Raw genomic sequence first — 19829 nt, forward strand, 5'->3', positions numbered from 1 at the left:
CAAAAGGAAAGTGGAAGAGCAGAACATGATCAGATGGATTGTCTGCTACCAGCCTACGTATGTACTTGATCTATGCTACCTCAGTCTGTTGTTTCAGCAGAACATTTAAAAGACATTAGTCATTTTTCCTTACCAGTGGAAGACCAGTGAGCAATTCACAGATGTAACTCCAAATAAAACAATTTGTTCCCTGTAGTTCCCATCTGTAATTTTCAAATGTTGACTGGGCTAAAACTAATTGTAGTTAGTTTTACCAGACAGCTGGTGGCTTCCTCACTTGGTACTACAAATATTCTGGCTACTTTAGTATTTACATCATTGGCAGTTTAGATGCAGAAAAATAAGCATGATATTTGCTTGTGTAACTGAATATGAATTATTGTTTTACTTAATAAATTCAGAGCTACTGCTGCACAGGATATTTTTTCAGATAGTGACTTTTATTTTAGTCCACAGGAAGAAAAAATGCAACACTATCTGGGAAAAGCATAATAATTCAGGCGCAGTCTAAAATATTAAGTGTTCTAGTAATCCTAGAATTGCAATTCTTATTTATAATGTCTGTGTTTCAATTCATACTTTAGTTTAAAAAGATTTCTAGGATACCTTCAAGGGCAGTATTCTATGAAGGTTTGTTTTCCATTGGTATGGCTATGAAATTATCTCTTCTTCTTAAACGAAGTTACTGGAAAATCTAAGAGATAAATGAATCTGCAACACTGAAGGTCAGAAAAATTTTCAACAATAGGTTTTGGCTTCTGCTTATACAGAACACTTCATATAGGATGTAAATATGGCTGGCTATTAGTGGAGTTCAGAGTAGGATTCTCTCTCCTGTGTTTTTGAAGCCATTCTCAGATTTTAAATTTAGCACCTAGCCATATGTGGCACATAACTATCATCTCTTTTGCCTCCAAGAATTAAAATATAAGTGGAAGTCTTTGAGCTTTGTCAAAGATGTTTGAATCTCTAAATAATTTTACATCTTGTAGTGGCTACTCTGCTGATTCTGTTATTTAGTGAAATGTAATGAAAAAGACAACAGGAACATGAACAAATACAACCTATCAAGTTCCAAGTGGAGTTTTTATGTTTTATTTTTGTAATTTGTTTAGCGAATGAGAATTCCTCATAATAATATTCTGAATCTTGATAATACAAAAATGCTGTTGGTTATAAAGTGTGGAAGTTATTTTGTGGGGTTAGAGACTGGAGAGAGGAACAACATTTTGCCTAGTTGTCAGAGTCTAATTGCAGGAAAGAGAAAGTTATTAAAAAGGCCTAAGGTTAAGCCATTTTGTAAAGATGCAAACAACTTACTTGGCTGTCTCTACAATGTGTTTATTTGCTGTAGAAATGAGGAGAGAGCAATTTTGAACTATCAGGTTCAAAGAAGCCATAAATCTGGAGATAAAACTGCAGTGGTCGAACTATGTCAGAATCCTGATACAAATCTGAAAACTAAGGAAGCATGATGTTTATTTGACAAGAAAGATATTATCTGATTTACAGTTTTGGGCTTTGACATGTACTCCTTTTTTTTTTTTTTTTTTTTTTGGTACAAGATAAAATGTTGTGCTTCCACATCTGTGACGCGGACAATGACAGATAGAAATTGTATGCAATTGAATTTGGAATACATTGATTTTTTTTTCTTAGACCACTTATAAAACTCTTCTGTTCCTCTCAGTCTTTCTAGATCTCTCAAAAGAGGAATTTCACATTCTAGCTGTCAGGTTCTTAGTATCGGTGCTGCTGTAATTTGTTAAAATTCACCCTTCCCAATGTTCTGTTACTCCATCAAATCTAAATCCTGTTTTAAACTTTGATGAGGTGTTGTAGTATTAAAAAAAAGATTTTTCAAGAATACTTATCGGATTAGTCAAACATTCTTTGTTTTACATGGCACAAGAGATACACAGATGCTTGAAAAAAAACTAAAACATTTTGCACGTCATCACCCTTGGATGTGCTGAGGAACTTGGGCCACTCTCTTCTCAGGCAACTAGTTCATCAGTGTTGAACCTCGGCTCTCCAGTCAATTACTTTTTATCCAAATCACAGTGGAAATCTGTTGGTCTTCCTTAGCGCCTGTTGGCTGTACAAGTTTTATCTGCCTGGTGTTTCAAGTGTGGGACTGGGCTCTTGTTCAAATATAAAGCTTCTATCGGTCTAAGCTTTTGCTGAAAGGTGTACTTGGGGACATATGAAAAGCTTATGTGATTACATGAGCGATGGAATAAAAGGGTGAAACAAATTCAGTCACTTTTTATTCTGTTTATAAATGCCAGAAATGGAACTGGATTTTTGGCCAAAGTGTACTGTAATTAGCCATGGGTATTCTACAGCTCACTGATGCGGACGTTCCTCCTGGACATAAGGAAGTAAGACTTTATGTCAGGCTTTATATTGCCTTGTACTTCAAGCAAAGTCCACTCATCTGACCCCACTGCTCCATTTCCCTTCTCCTATACCCAGCATGTGCCAAACTGTTTTTCTTACATTTTGGAAAGACACTGAGAGCAGGACCTCTCTAATATTAATGTCTCAAATCTTAGATGACTGCACCAGTTCACTCTTCTGCTATAGACTTTCCATGAGTTCTTGATATATTATTATTATTTCTGGTATGTTTTACAGCTGTTACTTCTAGTGATATTTTTCCTCACAGAAGTGTTGAGAGACACTGCAATGTTTACATGAAATAATATTATGAAAATTATGTAAATACCAAGAGTTGAATTTTATACAGACCTGTCTATTCTTTTTGTCTGGTATTTCACAAGAGTTTGTTGTCCCTCATGGTTACTGTTTCTGCTTTTTGGTCACCCAGTTTATTAGCTGTCTATACTGACATCTTTCTGGCACTAGAAAAAATCCAGTTTGGTTGAGCTGAGAGGAAGATATAATATTTGCTTGCAGGACACTATCTGCATACGATCCATTTAATTGGCTTAACAATTAATTAATAAGAATACATTTATTTTGTGACTTAAAAAATAGATAAAGAATCTGATAGCATCTTTAGGTTCAAATACAAGTCTCTACTGATCTTTTTTCAAGGCATGGATACTCAGAATTGCTTAGCAGCAGTTGGTTTTACACAGTAGCATTTTAAGCAGTAATAGTACAATAGTGAGCCATGTTTTATGGAGTAGTTCCAAGAATCATTATCACTCCCATAGTGAGAAATTAAGGCAACCTTGTGGCATAAAAAAATGTTAAAAGCATGAAATCTGACAGATGTCCTCTGGTAACAACATGCAAAGGACTTGGGAAGATAAGAATAAAACATTTCCTCGCTATGCTATTTGGCCACTTCACAACAAAGACTCCTATGGTTTTATGGATTGTATTCTGTGCTTAATTTCCTCACTAGCCAACCTGCCAGCATTCTAAGCTCTCTCCTAAACTGTCTTCTGAGATTAATGTTCTGTCTCTGACTTGTATATTATTCTGAACTGACATTCAGTACACTCTCCTCTAGTCTAGCTGGCTCATATCCAACTATAGTTTAAAACATAAATAAGACTTAAAGAGATGTGATAACTTACTCAGATCGGACTTCTGTTGCCCTTAGACTAGAATAATGACAAAATTTCCCTCAGACTACTCAGGAAAAGAAATCAATCTAGGCTTTCCTAGAGCATAGGGAGTTATGGAATATAGATTCAAATATGCCTAATAATATACATATAATTGGGGCTGGATGCTGTATCCTGGAAGATGTGACAGCTGAGCAATAGTTTGCTCTGATTTCTTATAAATTCAAGTTATCTGACTAAAGCACAATTACCCAAAATGAGCTCTGTGAGTGCTAATACTATAAAGAAATGAGGTCTGATAAACACTTTTCTGGAACCTTGAGTAATTCTAAATATTGCTGTGGCATGTGTGGAACTTGTTTTCAGTCATTGGTTTGATGATCTTTTGATAAGCAAGATCACATGAAGATATGTTTAAAAAAGTAGAAGACAGGCTGTACACCTAAAAGGATCCTACACAGTGATGATTTTTTTTCTGCATCAAAGACTAGTCATTCCTACTTTAATAAGAGCATTTGTTTTTCCTATAGGATCGTAATTCAATGCCTGAAGAATGTCCCTTTACTTTCCTCTTTGAAAAGTATTACAATGTTAATAATAATATGAAATAGCTTTCTAATATTACTATTCAGCTCATTCATAATTACTTTTCTCTTTTGCTTAAATATCAAACCAATTAAGAACATTGTTCTTTTTGTGATTTGAACAAAGCCCACAAACAAAACAAAAGAATTATTAATAAAAATTGACTGAATTGCAGGTTTTCAGGGATAGCTGCAATATGAGTGCAGAGTTGGGTAGCTACGTAGCTTGTGTGAACATGTGGATACATGCTATTCAAGATAGACCTGAGGGATATTAAAGAACCTTTGTCCCCTTCCTTAGTTACTTTTTTTCTTTTGAACTTCTAGTTCTACTCTGAGCTTCAGCTTTTCTAGTGACACAGTTCATGACACACTGTGAAACACAGTTTTGTCTGTCTTCTGCTTTTTAAAAATAAATTCTGTGCAATGCTTCCTGCATCACACCTCAAGACCTGGGAGACATTTTTCTTTCTGAAGGTTTCACCAAAATTTGTGTGGCTGAGTGCAGCTCAGGGAACATTTAGGTGCTTTCTTTGAGAACCATAGCAATGTGCATGCAATTGAGTCTCAGGAGAACTCACAATAATTGTCTACTTAACATAAAAGTAGTAGAAGACTTTTGTTATGTTTTAAGTGTAAGCTCAGAAACGAATATATTTTGTATCTGTATGGGTGCATGGGTCTGTGGAGGCAGGAATGATCTGAAGTTTGGACATAAAATTTTATTTTTTTGTAGAAATCATTTTTGAAGATGGACATACATTTCTTTGGATGTCTGTAGTACCCTCTACTCTTTCAGCCACATGATTCTGTATTATCACTGGCTGTTCTCTTCTAGACTCATTTTGTGGAAATAACCACTCTCATTTGATCTCGTGGTTGTTGATTTTTTTTTTCTTAATTTCTTAAAAAAGTTACTGTGAACTTCCATGAAAAAAGGTATAAACACACAGGTGTCACTATTCAGATACACTCCCTTCTAAGAACATTCCTGATACTTTCTTTAAGAATCAATTAGTTTAACATCTAATTTTACCTGACATACTTAGTTCAGACTATCACATTTTTTATACTTCTGATATTAAAATTAATTAAAGTTCAACATACACATTCTGCTGTATTTAATCCTGCATTACATAGTTCATCGTTAATTTCACTATTATGTCAATATGATGTTAGCTCTAGCCTGACGCACTTTCACTGGTAATGCACATTTCAGTGTTCATGATAAACCTCCAGCTGACTGCTGTTTGTACGTACTCATCAGAATCTGTAGTGAGGCCAATCTTGTATCTTTAAGTGCTTCCCTGGGAATTTCTGTTTGGCTAGAAAAGATTCAGCAAAAGCATTAGCTGCAAATAAAAAACCATGCCCCATTGTGGCATGCAGAGTATCTCTTTAGAAGTGCCTGTTGTCATCTTTGCAGGCTTTCAATAGCAATGTAATGATCCTTGTCAAGTGGAGATCTAGTTTCTGTCTGTAATAGAAGGCATGGGTCCAGAGAGAACAAAGGAGCACTTATTTTCACATTCCACTGATACTGATGATATTATGATAACATTTTTGCATCATCTAAAAAAAAATATTGTGCAGGTGTTGTTAATTGTGATTACAATAAAATGTTTTGTGAAGGGAACTTAAACTCTCTTCGTAAGTCCTAGTTTTAAAATGCCTGTCAAATTCTGTGTAATAATACTTTGCATGTTACTGTGCGTAGTAAAACAATACCCTGGACTCTTTCTTGTTTTCAGTCTTGCATATTCTAATATTTTTCTTTGATACTAGATAGAACTAAGAAATTGATCCTTACAGTTAGCAGTAAGAGCCCCTAGATAAATCAATTTGTTTATAATTTTTCAGTTAATCTCTTGTGGCTTCATAAAATCTATGAAAGTAACTAGAGAATGGGTGGAAAAATACAGAATGTAAAGCAGAGTCCAAAAGACTTATGCACGAATGAAGAAGGAAGGTAACTGTACTTTACTCTTGTCTGAAAAATGCAGCATACAGATCACAACACACCACATGTCCTGACTGTTCGGAGGCACAGCATATGTATATGTATAGAGAGTATATATCTGAACATACATACTAGATTGGAGCCTAATGACAGCTGCCTACTTCTATAAAAGGCAATATTTCTTAGTCATTAATCTCTTACTGCCATGTATCTCTACATATCCCACTGGCATGCTGTTCCACATCTACAAACTCAAACAAGAATGCCTGAAGAAAAGCCAGCTCCTGGCTTTTCAGGTATTAGTTGGACTGTGTCTGAAGGTACATTGCTGGTGAACACCACTACCAGTTTCAGTAGTAACCTGATATGTAATATATAGTAATATGATATGAATATACAGTATAATTATGGATATAATGCACATGATAGAGAGGAGTGCTTTTATTCTCCATAAATATATGATCCTGGTCTGAGAATGTACAAGAAAGATGAACTGGATACTGTCTTGGATACTGATAGACGGCAGAAACAACCTCTCTTGTTGAACTTATTGAGACCAACAAACATAAACAACAGATCCACGCCAAAACAAAGATGTCTTTATGCAGAAATACTACTGGCTTCTCTAAATAGGCTCTCCCTCCAAAGTCTTCAAAGTTTCTGTCATCTCCCGAGGGACAGAAGAGGACTGTGGTAGAGCATACAAGAGAGCTGTGTCAACTTTTGTGAAATGCTCAGAGATTTGGTTGCTGAAACTGAAAATCTGAGAGAAACTCTCTTCTTTCCTCTGGGACTGTGCTCTTCCACAGTGCTATAGCTGTAAAAGTTCATGCCCTCCAGTCAGCCAGATCAGAAAATGACTCTTTTAATCTCCTTTAATCTCAGCCAGTGCTTATCTTTCACATCTCTAAGAAAATCTGAGAATTGCTTGAGAATCATTTTAATCTTTTTTCATTTATTCCTTCAGTTACAGGGTGCTGCTGCTTATGGGATTCCTTTTTTAGTGATCTTCCTGTCCTACATATTTGCTCTGTAAGATTAAATTCTTTATGCCATCACTTTCAGTTTTACTGAAGGAAAATGTAACTTTTTTTTCCTGTTTTTATCTGACTTCTTGAAAGCTGCTCTCCTTGTTCCAAAAAGCTGGATTTGTGGAATGGCGTAAGGGGGCACAATGTGGTCATTCGTAAGAACTTCTTAAAAACCCTGCATTCCTGTTGACTAATCCATACTTCACATGGATTGGCTTTTGTTTTATAATCACAGATGGCAGTGACGTCGACAATGAAGAAGACAGTGCAGCTGAGAATCAAGAAAATGACAAAGGAGCAGGTCAGTAGGTGTGGATAACTTTGAGACCACATTCAGTTATCTACATGAAACAAGGAGGGAAGGTCTCTCTCTAACATACTACCTTCTCTCATGTTTTCGCTTCTGTCACAGATAAAGAGAGGAAGAGAGCAAAACCGAGAACCAGGAGGGGACATGCCAGAGGAAGAGCCAGACATGGTGGTGAGGAGGATGGAGATGATGAAGATGGGCCAAGGAGAGCTGGGCAACGCAGGCAAAGAAACCGGAGAGGACGGGGACGAACAGGTGGAAATGAGGGCAGTGATTCTGAGGGGGACCCTATGAAAGCTAGGAAGAACCAGGCAAATCAAAAATCAAAGGAAGATGATGAACAAGATGAAGATGAAAAAGGGGGTAAGAGTGGGAAAGACAAAAATGAGAAGAAACAGGACAAAAAGGCTGATAAGAAAGGGAAAAAAGAGAAGGCCAACAAGAAGAAAAAGGACAAAAAGAAATCAGGATCTGGGTAATTCAATATATATGTATTAATATAAAACAATTATTGTCTTATGCAAACCTGTTTTCATTTATAGCCGTGAAATACCAAGAGTTGGCATGACTCCCTGTCAAAGCTGAACAGGAGGTTTTATTTTCTTTTATTTTTTTCTGGAGTGAGGAAATTCTGACTGAGTGAAGTGGAAACTGTCCATAGAGCCAAGTCCACCACAGTGAAACGTGGTCCAGGGGCTGTCACAGGTCCAGGGTGGAACTTTCAAAAATGACCGTACAGATACTTCTGACACCACCAGTATCCTGAGGATTAAAGACAAATCTGGTAAAGCAAAATAGAAACTTCAGCTGGGGTCCCCCTTTCTGTAGTTAAATGTCTCAAGTTCTTGAGCAGTTCTCTGGAGTGACACAGGAGGGGATAAATGACAGAGGTTGACAGTGAGCGAGATCTCCTACTTTTTTCTAAGCAACCAAACAACCAAAACCAAACCAAGCCAAAACAAAAAAAAAACCAGAACCAATCAGTTTCCAGAATCCCAGGATCTAGTTCTATTTCCAGTGCAGAATCAGATTCTTGACACTTTTCAAAAGTTCAAGTTCTCATTTCCTAGCCAGGCTTGAATCAGCTTTTTGTAACAGAAGAATATCAAAACTTCAAGAGTTCAGAACCAAGAACCAAGATGAAAGTTTCCAAAGTTTGTCTACCATTTAACTCCCACTGAAATTTTCCCTATCACTTTTCCAAAGCATTTATGCAACCTGGGGTCTTTGAAAAATTGCACTGACACTGAACACTTCTGAAAACTCTTTTTATTCTTTTTCTGCCATCCTGTTGTTCTCTGGCAGCATATCCCTTTTCATGATATTTTGAGGAAACAGTCCCTGAGAACAGTGCACAAAAGAGCTAATGGAGCTCGGCATGCTTATCTTGGTGGAGAGGACCATAAATCCATTCAGCACTTGCTACAACTGTTTGTGTTCCCAAAGGCATCACTGGAGAGCACAGCAGGAGTCAGAAGGAAAAGAAGATACAAGGAGATATGCTGCTGCATTAATTTGTTCACGATCCCATTTCAGTACACTTCTAGTTCACTTCCCTTCCCTGCACGAATGTCTAAAATCTTCCTTTGTGCTGGCTTTTCACTGTGGTGCCTGTTGTTCCCCACTGTGCAATTTCCTGTACTCATATAAGCTACAGGCCCGAATCTGCTAATCCACGTTCCTTTGCTTATTGCTGTTGTCATCTCTTGTAAACATTTACTGAGTGTTAATTAAAAAAAAAAAAAAGCCACTTAAAATATAAAATTGAATGAGGGCATAATGTTTTAATTGTATTCCAAAACTCTGAACATTAAAATACACATTTAGGCTGAATAATTTTAGTTTCTACATAGATCAGCACATTGTTCTTGAAGTAGAAAGCACAATGTTTGAAGAAAATCTGATGATGCTCTAGAAGATACTTCCAGAACATTACATTCTTAAACATTTAGGGGACAAGTTGACAAGTTTATGCAGTAATAAATACAACAGTATTTAAAAGGATTTTCAACAGAAGAAGAAAAAAAAAACAATAAAGGAAAATATGATGGTGATCTGTTCAACTATAGTTCACATTTGTAGATCTTCAGGACACGAGAGAATGGTGTGAGCACAGAAGTGTATTCTGTCTAACAAGTCCGTGAGGACCTACCATAGCGAAGGCTAAGTATTCTTTATAAGTATGTCTAGAATCGTGGCATTTTTGAGTTGGAAGGGACCCTTAAAGGTCACCTAGTCCAACTACCCTGCAGTGATCACAATCCAAAGTTAGATTGGGGTGCTCAGAACCCTGTCCAGCCTGACCTTGAATGTCTCCAGGATGGGGTAAGCACCACCTCTCTGGGCAACATGTTCCAGTGCCTCACCACTCTTACTGATGTACTTTGTACTTTTTTAATAGCCAAAATTAGACACAAAGCAAAGCAACTAAATAAAAAGTAAAATTAATATAAAGAATACAGTATATGTGATATAATTCCACAGGGGAATATTGTATTTGTTGATGTTTCTGTGGATTTTGTTGTCCACAATGAACAGTTACCTTTTGATTAGGTATCAGAAGTCAGTAGATTCTGCTTTTGTTACCCTTTCCTACATCCTGTTTTTCACCTTAACCAGGAACAACTCTTTATAACTAATCATTCTGCTTAAAGAAATCCTAGATGACCTTTGTCCATATTTTGAATCTTTTTTTTTTTTTTTCAGCCTGCTTGAAATTTTGATCCTCCTATAGTGAGTTTCATAGGGTAATTCTATGGTAAAGGAGCTGTTTCTGAATTGTAGGAAAACACTTGGACACAGGTCACTCGCCAGTCGACAAAGGGAAAACAACCCCCATCCGTTAGCGTGGGGAAGCAGCCACTCAGAGTGAGTTCAAACAGCTTCATTTATTAGGGCAACAGCCCTTCCTTATATAGCATACTTGTTTACAAGATAGGTGCCCCACAAATCTCAGAAGTGTCTCAAAACAATATCATTTCCCAGGCTATTTTTGAGCACAGCACCTGCTGTTAATTAAAAGCACTACAAGCAGTAATTTCCACACATACACAGCTTACTTCTTATCTAAGGCCATACTGTAAATCTTTGAGAAAAGTCAGCTATATGCTACCAGGCATGCAATGTTCCCAACACTGAATCTCTTTAATAACTTCTGCTCTTAGATGTGATTGATATCTCTTAGTGGGGTGTGAGGAGGAGGACCTCTTTATATCATCCCCAAAATATTTTGACAAATTGCTCCATATATATTTTCCTTGTGAGGATCTGTGATATTTCTAGATTTCTGTGATATTCCTAGGTTCAAAAGCTAGATTTTTGTTCTTTACTGACTTTTCCAATTGCAACCGTTTGGTCTCCAATAGTTAGTGTACCTGGTAGTAACCATCCGTTTGAGCTGCAAGTAGAAAAGTAATATTATATTCTGCATAGTCTGTGCAGTTATGTTTTAATTGTGAGCAAATCATCTGAGTTTAGTTGCATTATTGGAGGATATAGAACTTATGCAGAAGTCCAGAGGTATATGGAAAAATAAGGCAGTACCGGCACTTCACCTTTTTGATGCTAGAAAGGGCCAGGGGATGTTAAGGTGATTATCACTGAACAGTAGAATTTTCTCACCCATACAGAAAGAAAAAAGTCAAATTTATTCAGTAACCACTCTAGAGTCCTACTGCACTTTCCCCTGAAAATATCCAAGCTCCAAGAAAACATTTTCATCTTAATTTTCACATCTATAAAATTACAGACAGGTTCATTAGGTGTATCATTTAAGGCAGTACCACTGATTTCAAGAACTCTAGAGTCTTAAGAAAAGATGCATTATGTGTATTGAATTGGAGTCAAGGAAAATGAGGATTGTTTTGGAATTACTGAGCAATCCTTTCTGCTCTGTGTTAGCCTGAAGGTCACGGTGATCTCGCCTTTAAATATGTGAATCACTGTCTTTTGTGAAAGGCTGAGACATATGCTTGCAGAAGGCAGAGTTCTGATTTCCTGGCTTGAATCTCATAGTGTTCAACCACTGAATGAGTTGCAATTGCACAGAGTTTGGTTATGTAGTGTAAATATTCTTGAAAAACCCAAGTAAATAAAATCAATTAGATTTCTTAAAGATGTTTAAAAAAATTAAATTTTGATTATTTTTTCTGGCACTAAAGGAAAGTTAAAAATGCAAATATAAATAAAGCTGCAGTGGGAAATGGGCAAAAGAACTATTAATAACCATACTTGTGTTCTGCACAGCTTCCTCTCCTTAGGAAGACCACTGCATTAACACCTGCCCACCATATTTCCCACTATTCTCACTGAAGTCTGTATATATATGAAATATACATTTGTATATTTCAATTTTGCATAACTCTGCTATCTTCTCTTCTTCTGTCAAAGGAAGTCCTCAACATTGAGCATGTTGCTGTCTGCTTTATATAAGCTTTTCCTAAAGGAGTTTATTTTTCTTATTTTTTTTTTCTCAAATTGACTACTTTTTTTTTTTGCTTTATAGTGCATTAGAATTTTATAATTTTATGTACATATACTTTTCTTGACTTTATCTATTTGACCTATTCACCTTCTTATCACAATATCAGAACAACCATATATTCATCTTTCTCAAAATACTTCAGAACCATCTCGATATCTCTAGATTTATACTTTCTCTGGCACTGTTTTTCATAACATGAATCCTGAAATTTTAAGGCCGATGAATTCAACTTTTTAATTTTCAGTAAATAGCATTTGAGTCATTAATGTTGCTTCATCTGATTACTCTGAGAGTCTCTCACCTCTATTGGTTTACTTTTGTATGCCTGGAGTTTTTAAATTATCCTTCTGAAGTTTTTGATGTAATGTTGTCTATTTCTAAAACCCAAAGGTAGATGAATAATGAGAAATTCACATTTCCACCTTATCAAATATTTTTGCTTTTGTTTTGAAACTTCATAAATATTCTTGCTGCCAAACACTTTTGATGATAGAGAACACATTCAGATACTTTCTTTAAATCACATAAATGTTTGACTACATCTGTGTTGCCAGTGTGAGCAGAAGAAAAAGTTCTTTAGGTTTCCAGAGGACTTAAAACTATATTGTTATTTGACTTACGTAGTGAGTCAGCTCTGACATTGGATTTTGAATGTCAGACTCTCAGAAGATTGAGTCTGGGACTTGAAGTTTGAATTGCTGTTAACAAAACAAAACAGAAAACTTTTTTTTAAGTAGTATATTTCAATACATTAAAAACAATAGAGAAAAGCAAACAAAGATAAGAACATAAAATAGAAATGAATCAAACTTTTTACCAGGTGCTCAGTTTGTGGTAGTCATCACTGTCAGCTTTTTAGGGCAGGAAGTCCAAGTCTAGTGATTTCTTATTTGTCTTTTTCCTGTTTGATGACATAAGAAGACACGCTTGTTGCTAGAGATGTGCTGTATGCCACTGCATGTGATTAGATTGCTCACAGAAAAGAAGATCCATATGGGTTTCTGTATCTTTCCCATCTCTGAAAAGTTACTGCTTTGATTAGCGGATGGGCTGTCGATTGGTGTTTAAACCTACACAGAAGTATGGTGAGGAAATTCGTTTTTTATGGCTGCAGTTATAGTCCTCATTGGCAAGGTTGGATTGGACTCCTAAGGGGCTGGTTACTCCTGCAGGACACTTCCCCAGCAGGACTTCTGCTCTTCATCTGTTGTGTGACTGCTTGTGGTGTAATGCTGGTGGAGCACTTTGAGTGCAGGCTTTACCTTGATACTAAAATTAACAGTGAGTCTATTTTCCCTTCAGTGCAACAGGGAAGGTCTTGTTTTAGGTCTCAGAATTTCCATGAATTAATACCATATATGTGCTCCATGAAAACTTCTGTCCCTCCTGATTTTTGGTGATGTTTTTTGTTCCCACTTTTGTCTGAAGCTCTGATTCTGACTCTGAGGAGGAGCCAATTACGGAGGAGGAATTGGCCAAGCTGAAGGAAGAGGTAGAAGAAAAAAAGAAGCTAATCGCCACGTTACGTAACAAGCCATGGAAGATGAAAAAGAAGTTGTCAGTTCTGAAGTATGGTTTGAATTTCATAATGTCTATCTGCCATCCTGCTTTGTACTGTGTTATATTTTTCTAAAGTTTCACTTTATCTTTAGACCTACAGACACAACCACAAAACCTCTAATAACTTTCGTTTTCTACAGTTGCTAAGCTTATGTTGGTAATTGCTTCAACTGATAAGTTTAAGCTCTTCTTAAGGAAAAATAATGCAATTTCAGAAATAAGCCAAGATTATTTTAGTGAGGAGAGAAGAATTTTCTTTTTATTCTTTCTTTAGAGAAGAATAGATTTTTTTTGGAGTTACAGAAAAGCAAACTTGAATGAAAATCAAGCTTGATTTTCCATGCATTTTCAAGTTTGCCACTTATAAAACCATATTTTTTCCCCAGCAAGTCTATCATTACATTTTCATTAAAGCAAAAAAGTCAGTTAAATTTCAGTTAGATTATCAGTTAAATTTCCACCAATCACAAGAAACTGGGCTAACAAAGAGAACTTTATTCTTTTGCCAAAGCTGCTGTAGTCCTCTGTTTTCAATAACTCATTCACTGCAGTACTGCCCAAACAGCAGCAAAATGTATGGTTGTGTTTAGTCAGGCACAAATAACAGAGAATACATGGTCTCTCCTCCAGACAGTTTTTGATATGGTGGGAAAACATGAATATAATGGGATGAGAGAGCATATGAAGTGTGATGTGGAAGGTCTATGATTTTTTCTTTCTAGAAAGTAAGATTATTCTGGGGAGGAGGCAATTACAAAGGAACATACTGAACACATATTGTGAAAAAAGAATACATGGAACAGAGCAAAATAGAACCGAGTGCCTAGGAGATGTAAAGTAGAAGTATTATGGAAGTCAGGGAAATTTTAGGAGAATTAGGTGACCAGATTATATAATCAGACAACAGTTACTATATTTTGCATAGTCTGTAAGTAAAGAATTTACATGTACATAAAATTCAAATTTTACAACTGTATTGTGCCAGTGTAGAGAGCCTGTGTTTTTATAGCTATTCTATTCCAGCATTGCCATCAGCTGTTTCTCTCTGATTACATGACATAAAAACAGAAGATAACTGGTAAATCTATTTACGGTGAGAGTAAATAGTGATTAACTAGAGACAGAAGTCTTAAAATAAAATCTACAACATTTTTTATATGTTTTATGTTTTATCTTAGCTGCTAGTTGTGAACTGCTGCAACCTATGTCATTCCCAGCTCAGACGGAGTGGGAAAATCAATCCTTTCTTGCCTTAAAATTCTACCTTACTATGAAATGTTTCTAATCGAACAAGTGCTTCTAGTCATCCTCAGTGACTGAAAAGCAACATAGCTTTTGAGTATTATGAGGTGGACTTTCATAGTTAAGCCAATAGCAAGTTTTCAAAATCTTACTCTTGTTACCTGCAATAATGAGAATTATTTCCCTATTAATATTCAGTGTGAATTTGGCTTTGTACATTTAACATGGGCAGCAATTCTATCTAAATGTCTACTAGTTTAATTAACTTTTATACTATCATATTTATGAAATCTAGACTGGGAGAATAGGCATTCATTCAATTTTATTTGTCACCATCAGAAGGATTATTTTACTAAAAACTATACATCAACATACTTCTACAGGAGTTGCAAAACAATGTTTTTATTCTTCTGTGTTTTGCTACAGCCCTCTTTGAAGTAGGCTTAGAAACTATTAGCAGTTTATTTGCCCCAGAAGAGAATGTTTTACAAGAGAAAATGTCAGTTCTTCAGATTAGCTTCTTTGAGTCTATTCTTATTAACTTATTAATTATTAGCACATATATTAGCACATTTTAGTATATCTATACATTTGTTTAAGATTTTAGAATCTTACTAAACATTTGTCCCATAATCAATAGCCTGATATATTGACATTATTCCTACATCTATGAAAAATGGACAAAACCTGACTTTCTAAGTACCTTAAACTTGTAAGTCACATAAGTAAGTTTTGTATACTCCTACACTATCATACAAACTTCTGGTAAAGAAATATTTTTAGCTAGCATTTGGGTGTGTCATATTGTTCTTTCCCAGTGCAGACTTTTGAGTACTATGGGATGCACAGAAAATGTCCTGTCTACTTAAAGGTAGAAGAACAAAACTCCCGGTTCTTTGACTTTCAGCTTCCACAGTGAAGAAACTGAGGTTTCTTCTAATCATTAATGGAAGAGTCCTTGTTGTGAGCCAAATGATACTTCCTACTTGCATTTTTTTTTAGCACCTGTTGTTTTCCAAGAATGAAAAAACAATGCTCCCTTGGAATGCTCAATGATATTTATGACAATGTAAAACAAGAAAAGACTTTTCAAAGTACTTTGAAAGAGAATTATTAAGGTTATGTATGACTTTTTGTTCTTCATATATGCATATTTTTAAGAAAATTAATTTGCCAGAACAAACTATTTTGGGGAATTATTTAATTTCTACTGATTCGCCTGCTTTTAGAAAGTGGTAAAAAAATAAAAATTGTTGAAACATTTTATTTAAGCATTTCCAAGACTGAACAACTTGTTCACTTTTCCGATTCAAACTCAGCTTATTTTTCAAATGTAAAAAAAATGTAATTTGTTTTCTAAAGACGTAAGCACTGGAATTAAATGTTTAATGTTTTCCTTAGGGGTGACACACCTGAAGGCTGTGCTGCCATTCAACAAGACCTGGACAGACTGGAGAGCTGGGCAGGGAAAAGCCTGATGAGGTTTAACAACAGGAAGTGTAGTCTTGCACCTAGGGAGGAATAACCACAAGTATCAGTACAGGTTGGGGGATGACCTGCTGGAGAGGAGCTCTGCAGAGAAGGACCTGGGTGTCCTGGTGGACGACAGGTTGGCCATGAGGCAGCAGTGAGCCCTGGTGGCCAAGAAGGCCAAATGGGATCCTGGGGTGCATTAAAAACCACTGATCAGCAGGTTGAGGGAGGTGATTCTCCTCCTCTACTCTGCCCTGGTCAGGCCACATTTAGAACACTGTATCCAGTTCTGGGTTCCCAATTCAAAAAAAGACAAAGATCTCCTAGAAGGAGTCCAGCAGCGGACCACAAGGGAGATAAAGGGCCTGGAGCAACTCCCGTAGGAGGAAAGGATGAGTAATCTTGGTCTGTTCATCTGGGGGAAAAGAAGACTGAGAAGGGATCTGATTAATGTTTATAAATATGTCAAAGGAGGTGGGAGGCAAATGGCTGAGGCCAGGCTCTTCTCGATGGTGTGTAGTGATACAACAAGGAATAATGGCCTAAAACTTGAACATGGGATGTTCTGTACTAACATGCAGAAGAACTTCTTTGCAGTACGTGTGATGGAGCACTGGAAAAGGTTGCCCAGAGAGGTTGTGGAGTCTCCTACAGAGATACTCAAGACCTGGCTGGGTGTCTACCAGTGTGACCTATTGTAGGGTGCCTGTTTAAGCAGAGTGGTTGGACTCAATGATCTCTTAAGGTCCCTTCCAACCCCTGCAATTCTGTGATTCTGTGAGGGATTTTTTTTCCTATACCCTAAAAAGTAGAATGGGACAGAAAATTTCTACTTAGCTCCTGTGATAGCTTAATGAAAAAGTTATTTTTTTCCTTCATTCTTTTTTCTAAAATTGTGTGAATGGGGAATTAACTTTAGAACATAGAAGCAAAGCTAGCTGCTTTGTAGAAAATGCCTTCAGTCAAAATCTGACTGTTACACTCACTGTTGAAATAGCATTCTTGAGATGCAGTACACAATTAGACCAGCTCTAATTTCTAATTTGTATCCCTGTGTCTAGAAAGATGAATTTAAATAGCCCCTGTCTGCTCTCTGAAGAAGTTTGACTGATGATAGTCCTCTACTGCAGTGTCCCTCTGAGGTTTGGAGTTGAGTTGTACCAGCACATTCAGACTCTAGCTCGATCTTCAGATGTCATGCTTAGGTCTTAGTAGGTCTGATGATGAGAAAAGAAGGAGAGAGAAGACATGGAGAGGAATGAAAGCATGCTGTGTGGCAAATAGCACTGCTTCTCTCCCCTAATAGTCATGGCTATGAGCAGATGATGTAGTAGTCCCTGCTGTTGACAGCCTGCGTGCAGCTGGAGCCCAGGCTTTTTTCCTATTTCATAGACAAATCTCCTCTTTCAAAAGAGACTTTCTCATTTTCCTTTGTTTAGATTTACTGTGAGCACTGCTGTTGAGCCTTTTCTATAGGAGATTCATTAGTTGATGCATCTTTCCTCTCGACACTGGCTACTCAGGACAGAAGAAAATTAACTAAAGAGCTATCAGATTGTAACAACCATCAGTTGTTATTTATGATGCTGAGATTTAGACAGAGGGTGTTAAACTATTAGAAAGATTTTTGAATTAGAAAAAGGTACAAAAGATAAAACCCATGGGACATAGCTTTCAGTGTTGCAAGCTGGAAAACTCCAGGGAAAGCTATCCCAATTTACAGCTAATGGTTTGATTTAGGGAACTTTATCATCTATCTGTGCATTCTCCTTGTTGGGTTTTGCATGGGTATGAAAGAAAGGGAAGGTTCAAAATCTGAGCTACTCTGTTAGGGTCTGGACTACTCATTCCCCTCATTTGTGCACACTGCACTTTGTTTAGACATAGGTTTGTGCTGTAAAATAGTAAACATTATTAATAGTTACACAGTCTATGTCTAGTAGAGAAGTTTATTAAGATGCCTATAATACAGACAGACAGTTGTACACAAGAATCCAGAAACTTGCCAACAGTGATATCAGTTTAGAACTGTACCAAAAAACAATTAACAAAACATTAAAACAAGAAAAATTACAACAGGTTTTTGAAAGGTTTCAGCCTTTCGAAGAAATTCCAGTTAAATACAGACTATACAGAGAACTATGAGAACTCAGTTTTTTAAAATAATCCAAGGAGACAAGCATTCTCATTTTTATATGCTGAGGGCAGGTTATACTATGATGATAATTCTTTCTTTCTTTCTTTTTTTTTAAAAAAGCGTTATTTGTTTTTATTTTTAAAGTGTCATTTTGTTTAATCCATCAGGCCAGATTGCACTATATATATCTTTGGATGTTCTGTTTGCAGTCCAATGAATCTGTATTTCATGTCTTTTACTGTGGACATATCGGCAGATTTGAAGGCCAGCCTGGCTGTCCTGAAGGCCAGCTGGGTATTGAATAACACTATAATTCGCTCATTATTACTGCTGAACTGCTTTCAAGTGAGACAGACCTGGCAACAGCTGTTTTGCATTCAGTTTTAAGCCAGTCTTTTTAGACTTGGAAAAGTCCTGAGTGATCAATATTTATACAACATTTGTTTTTAATGAGTTTTTAGACCTTCCTGAACTGTTACTGAAAATTGTGAGCAATCCACTTGAATCCTGTTCATTAGCAGCAACCTCTGAGTGCTGTAATTTATCCTCTCTGTGCAACACTGAAGTGCTCGAAGTACCGTACACCTAGCACTTGGGAGCTGTAACTCCACACCTCTTATTAATAATTAGCTCAGGCTTCTCTGAGACAATAATGCTGGACTCCATGCAACATTTATAAGTTCCTTATGTCTGTAATTCAATTAATAAGGTTACTCTGAAGCTGCTTTAAATTCACAGTTAGCTAACAGGGCACACTTTGGCCTATCTCGTGATATAGATAATTTACCTATAACACATGATACCAGCGATTACAAAGCTCAGTTTTGTTGCCCTGTGTTGCTTTTGACACGTCCTCATGTTAGTAAAGTTGCACTGCTTCCAAGTGAGTGTGCATGTATATGTGTGTGTTTTTGGTAATTGTTGAGGTTTCTAAAATAGTTCTATGGGATTAAGACTAATCTATACTGCTTGATTATTCTGTGTTTCTTCACATTTCATTTTTAAAATAAAAGAAATAGAGAAAAGGTCGAAGTGTGGCAAAAGTCTACTAGGATGTATAAATGGAAGCCTTTTAAATGAAGTGGATTAAATATCAAGGTAGAAAGCTGAATTAAATAACATATTGGTTTATACTTAACAAAAAAGAGTATGTGTCACAAACATGGAAAATCCACTGAAAGTGTGTTCCCTGACTGAATGCTGTCATGTTGTTGCTGAACTTTCAAAGCTAGGAAGCTTTTTACAGAAGAATTTCATTTATTTCAATTGCATAATGACAGATTCACGAAATTGTAGGGGTTGGAAGGGATCTCTGGAGATTATCAAGTCCAACCCCCTGCTAAAGCAGTTTCCCTACAGCAAATGGCACAGGTAGGCATCTAGATGGGTCTTGAACATAGCCACAGAATGAGACTCCACAACCTCTCTTGGCAACTTGTTCCAGTGCTCTGCCATTCCAACAGTAAATACGTTTTTCCTTGTGTCTGTATGGAACTTCCTGTGT

General features: G+C 36.5%; 1 protein-coding gene across 6 annotated transcripts in view; it reads left to right on the forward strand.

Moving 5' to 3' along the window:
- The window catches only part of TMC1 (transmembrane channel like 1), a 127889-nt gene that overhangs the window by 69034 nt on the left and 39026 nt on the right, over positions 1–19829 (forward strand). For 5 of the 6 annotated variants that reach the window (XM_021379894.1, XM_021379891.1, XM_021379892.1 and 2 more), the window contains 3 exons: positions 7356–7421; positions 7533–7905; positions 13342–13482. In XM_021379894.1, the coding sequence (XP_021235569.1) occupies positions 7356–7421; positions 7533–7905; positions 13342–13482 (580 nt within the window). Of the gene's footprint in view, positions 1–7355; positions 7422–7532; positions 10299–13341; positions 13483–19829 lie in introns of those variants that run through there. The other variant, XM_021379896.1, reaches the window with a different exon arrangement.

This window comes from Numida meleagris, chromosome Z (assembly GCF_002078875.1).
Source record: "Numida meleagris isolate 19003 breed g44 Domestic line chromosome Z, NumMel1.0, whole genome shotgun sequence".
In the NCBI taxonomy this organism is placed as follows: Eukaryota; Metazoa; Chordata; class Aves; order Galliformes; family Numididae; genus Numida; species Numida meleagris.